The 5225-nt window shown below is 42.0% G+C and overlaps 1 protein-coding gene across 1 annotated transcript; it reads right to left on the reverse strand.

Moving 5' to 3' along the window:
* Positions 1 to 892: 892 nt before the first annotated feature.
* On the reverse strand, positions 893 to 2191 carry LOC108085432 (uncharacterized). Its single transcript, XM_017182028.3, has 2 exons — positions 1804 to 2191; positions 893 to 1735 (listed from the first exon to the last, which is right to left on the reverse strand). The coding sequence occupies exons 1-2, from the start codon at positions 2095 to 2097 to the stop codon at positions 977 to 979; spliced, it is 1053 nt and encodes a 350-aa protein (XP_017037517.1). The 5' UTR covers positions 2098 to 2191; the 3' UTR covers positions 893 to 976.
* Between the last annotated feature and the right edge of the window lie 3034 nt (positions 2192 to 5225).

Raw genomic sequence — 5225 nt, forward strand, 5'->3', positions numbered from 1 at the left:
CGGCCTGCTCGACGGCGCCTTTTTCTTTCTTTCCTCGGGCTGACGCCGGCAGCGCTGCCCGACGCTCATGCTGCTGTCGTTGTTTTTGCCTCTGCTTGCTGGTTGGGGTTGCTGGTTGGGGCTCTGCTGCTGCCACTGCCTCTGCCGCTGCCGCTGCCTCGGCTGACGTTCGTCGTCGTCGTCGCCTTTGGTTTGTTGTTCGTGGGATGCAAAATTCAAATTCTTGCGCCGTTTATTTTATTTTTATTTTTATGCTGTACCTTAATTCTCCTCTTGCCATGTTTCTCCTCACTCCCGCTCTACTCTCTTTCTCCTCCCTCCGCTCTGCTCTCTTTCTCCTGCTCCTGCTCTTTCTCTTTCTCCTGATCCTCTTCTTACTTTCCCAGCGCTGTCAGTTCGATTACAGTTCGCAGCTGCCATTATCCATTATATGATCGGTGCAAATCGCCGCGGATAGTTAACGTTAACCCTCCATCGGCCAATTTCGATTAGTGGAGAAATGTGTAAAAATGTGTGAAAAGTACTACTAATGCTTATCAGTCAAGCGGATTAAAAAACGGCTGGCTAAGCTAGGAAAAATATAACAAAATATATATACTATATATTATTCACAACGCTTTAGTTTTGTGGAATTTTGTGAATTTTCTGTTTCTGTTTTGGCAGCTATTTTGTTCAACTAAAAACATTTGTATATTGTAATTAGGAATAACAATAGGCTATGAAGAAATCCAGTTTTGATTTGTTAATTAATGTAATTTAAAAAAATATAAAGACAATTTTTGTTAAAATCATTATTAAAGTGCAACTTGATACACGTCCACATATAAATAATTTTAGTTTAATTTAATTTAATTTCTATAAATTGAACACATGTAGGGTATATTATTATTATTATTATTTTGAAAACCATTTAATATACCAAAGACTCGAAGTAAACCCAACATCTAGGTAAGACAACTACGTAAAAAATAAAGGACTAAATGGAGAACCTTGTCCAACGCTCCACGATACTGGGACGTTCCGAGGCCTTGTATCGCTCATCGAAAATGGGACAGAACTTCTCCGGGAACTTGTGCTGCAGACAGTTGATGACCGTGCCGGTGAGATAGTAGCGTGGTGGCCAGTGGCATTCGCAGGGCGGTATGCAGGACGTGCACTGCGTTTGAGTGTCCTTCCACTTGCTCATGGTCGTTGCCAGTACCGGGGTGAGGCAGCTGAAGCGCCATGGCAGCCTTAGCTCCCGCTTCGTCCAGTCGCAGTCGCACGGCGGCATGCAGGTCTGGCACATAAGATCCTCCGGCTCCAAGCACTGCGGAATACGCTTTTCTACCACCGCCTCCTTGCACTTGAACAATTTGGTGCGCCGCGTCAGACCGATGATCTCCTGGTATTTGTGCTCCCGCTCGCGTCGCAGCCACAGGTACAGCAGATCCCAGTGATCAAGATTGCGGGAACGCTCTCGGATCAACTGCATCCGCCTGTACAGATCGCTACGACGCACCTCGTCATAGTTTACGCCGGTCTGCGTGTGGAACAGCAGGTACAGTTCGTTGGGCTTCTCATCAGGCAGCGATATGCTGGACGAGAACTTGGTCAGCTCGAAGTGAAACAGCATTCGAATGCCGTAGGTGATGTGACGAATGTGATCAAAGTCCTTGATGTTCATGGCACTCAGGGCGCAGGCGTCCAGCAGGAGCAGCTTTCGGCCTGTGATCATATTAACACGGAAGGTGTTCTGACAAAGAGGTTGGGGGTTAAAGGTTGGAGGAAATATATATTTTTAAATATTAAATTATTTCCCACCATGTACTGAGGATAACCGTAGCTATGAATCCAGCGCCTAATGTCCATGTCATCCCACTCGAACATGGGTGGCAGTGGCAGCTTGTCCACCACGATCGTGCAGAGCTCCACGAGGGGAGCAGGTGTAGCCCTAAACTGAATAGGCATATCGTCCTTATCATATTTCGGACATGCCTGGAGAAACTCGTTCCGCCGGAACTTGAAGGGCGGCAGCACCACTGAGGCATCTTTCTGTGACTTTGTCTTGATCTTCTTGAAGAACTTGGTATCCGCAATGCCATAAAGATACGGCATCTTCCTGTAATTTAGTTAACTATCTTTGTTGCCGTATGGGTTAGTTTTGTGTGAAATAAAAACGGAAAATGTAAGGCTTGCTTATTAAGTATTAAATAATAAATGAAACATCTCAACAGAAAGTTAATTATCCAGGTACCTCTTAACTATCTCTTAAGAACACGTGTTAACACAATCCCTGATTAATCCTGAGTCTTTCGTTTCAACCATACTTCCTCATAAATAAACATGATCCTAACCCGGGTTAGGCTGTTTTTAGCCAATTACTATAGCCAATTCAGTAGTTTTTTTCATTTTCAAACTGGCAATGCCGTATTTTGAAGGGTTTCATGTTTCTACGAGGCGTTTGCTTCCATGTTTTACCTGCACGCTTTGTGTGCGACGTTCGTAAACAAGCCGGCGGAATCTGGCGCAATCTAAACCCAGCCAGAACCAGGTAGAGCTCAAACGTAGGTATCCCCTGCCTGGCCTGGACACATCTGTCCGTCAATCAGCGCATGCCAAAAAAAAAAAGTGAGTTATTGCCCAGGTAGCAGGCTATAGATCGATTGTCTTGGATTATTGGTTCCTAACGGTCCTCGGATCGTGGATCTTGTATCTCCAATCTCAGAGCTGACCATGTGGTTATGCTGCCTGTCAAAATATGGTCAAGGGTAAAGGCCTCCTTCAGCTAACTGACAGCGCGAATGTGTTTGCGGGTTATTAATGAGTACCGCGAATACACTCACCTCACTCACTCGCTCGCATGGAAATCGCTCGGGGGCCTCATCAGCCTGGGTCGGTCGCTGACTCATCGCGGATCGGGGTTCGGATCGGTTTTGGGTCTCACGTGACAGCCATATTGTCGGTGATTTTTTATGGAAACACGTTTCTGGCCATTTCAGCCATTTGTCCGAGGCCTAATAAACCTCATCAGGTTCATTTCGGCGAACGCTTACCTTCATTAGCATGTGCCTGTCAATTTTTATTGTTGTTATTATTATTATTATTATTTTTGCAACAGTATTTTTTATATATTTCGTCTTAAATTGCGATGACAGTTGATTGTTTGTTGATTTTTAGGGTTTTTTTGTGGCTACATCAATTAATACTGTTTGTGAATGTGTTTATCACGATATTTCGTTTCGGAACTAAGCACTTGGCACAATGTCCCCAAAAGCTGATGATGATGGCGTCAGTTTGGGCGGGGGCGGGCGTTACTGGCGACGGGACTGGGCGTGGCACTATGTCTGGTTTATAATTTACGGGGATCACAGTGTCGTTATGACAGGGGAAAAAGGAGGAAATTGATATAATGATACTCCAAGTGCGCTGCAAAAGCAATTAATGCTGGTTTGCATACAGTGGTTACTCTGAAATTTATTTATTTTTAAAATTAAGAAATAACTACAAAAATTTAGTGGTTAGGTACTTTTTATTCCTAAAATGTATTGGTTTATATTTAGTTTATAGTTATATTTAAATGCACTTTATTATATATAACCAAGGTTACTTCTAATTAATTCTCAAATATTCAAAGATCAATGACCCCAATTAAACAATTTAAACCATAAAATAGTTTATGTATTTCCGTTTCAGCCTGTTTACTGCGCTTAAAAATATTTTTTTATTTGCAAAGATTTTACGATCATTTCACGAACACAATAAAAAAAGGCTACTACTTGTTAATTAAGTTGCAAATAACGAATAGTTAGGCAGCTTTAAAAACAGAATTCCCTTGAATGTATCATTAGAATTTTAAGTTAAATAATAAATAAGTGTTTTCTAGCTAAGTTCGCCATAAATCATAGTCGTTACTTTTATAAAAAATAAAATATTGAGAAAAATGAAATTTATGTTTCATTTAAATATAAAAACAAACATTTTTTTATAAGGATCAAGCTCTTATTTATATTTTAAAGCACACTGTACCAAGGTAAGTACTCCTTTGATTACTGTACTCGAGAATGCTGCACTGCATCATCATCATCATAGACGACCAGGCATAGGTTTCACTTTCGCTTGGCCAGCGTTTATTTCGCAACAAGGAGGCGGAAGAAAACGGTGGGGCGTGTGCGTAGATGCGACGCCACCGTGAAAAATGAAAATGATATGACCATGTATGGACAACCCACTGCTGCCAACTATAGAGCGATCCTCGGACAGCGGCCAGGAATGGTGGCAACAATAAATTAAGGTTCTATTTTTGTAGCTAACTTGAATTACCTACTCGCGTTCCACACGGGGGTAACCGAAGCCGGTTGGCTGTCCACAACGAGTTAACAAGTTAGACCTAAAATAGAAGATGCCGCTGTCCAGTGTGTCCTCCACGCCATCGGAAGAGTGCTGGAAGCGGAGTAACGCTTGCTTGACCAACTTGCGGATATGCACTCAGGAAAGTTGGTTTGGTTTTAATAAAATTTAAATATGAATGTTCAGAATTGGTTGTATATTTTGTTGTTTCGTTAATTTTGAATACATTTTATTAATCAAAGGATATTAGAAAAGAAATGAAGCTGACTTTTATCCTTATAAATTCTGATTCTTTTTGTCTTTAGAATTAGATCTAAATTAATGATAAAAGTAATTTATAGCGCATTTTTTACTTGGTATTTAATACATTTTAGTGGTTGGGAAATCTTAAACTTCTACTAATCTTATACATAATTCCCTTCTAATCAATAAAGTTTATAAAGGACTTATTTTTTCTCTAGGTGTAGGGCTGCAGGTACAACATGAAAATTAATAATGCAAATAAATTGTTAACTTTAAACGCGCAAATTCCAGTCTGCATACATCTCCCGTGTGAGCATAAGTGTGCGTGAGAGAGTTGAGGGGGATGGGTGAGTGGGGCGATTGGGGAGAGTCTGCCGGCAGCGACCACTTGAGGTCAGTTCGATCACGATCGTGCGTCGGCAGAGCAGCGACTGCGACGGCGACGGCGACTGTGACAGCGGCAGCACAGCAGCCGCCAAGATCATGACGACGAGCCTCCTTCGGAGTTTTTGGTCTCCTCCACCTTTTCCCCTTCGCGCTGTCGAGAGGCATGTGTGTGTGTGAGTGTGAGGGGTACACGGAGAAAAAATACAAAATTAAGCGATAACCCAATCAAAAAGGGTATCAAATTCCATAATTTTAGCGAATTTTCT

Source organism: Drosophila kikkawai, chromosome 2L (assembly GCF_030179895.1).
Source record: "Drosophila kikkawai strain 14028-0561.14 chromosome 2L, DkikHiC1v2, whole genome shotgun sequence".
NCBI lineage: Eukaryota > Metazoa > Arthropoda > Insecta > Diptera > Drosophilidae > Drosophila > Drosophila kikkawai.

What these genes read in the sequence shown, in the direction of transcription:
- LOC108085432 (XM_017182028.3), bottom strand. Translation starts at nt 2,097, where the DNA reads ATGCCGTATCTTTATGGCATTGCGGATACCAAGTTCTTCAAGAAGATC. An exon ending in ACGGTTATCCTCAGTACATG is followed by an intron (nt 1,736 to 1,803) that starts GTGGGAAATAAT and finishes CCTCTTTGTCAG; the next exon opens with AACACCTTCCGTGTTAATAT.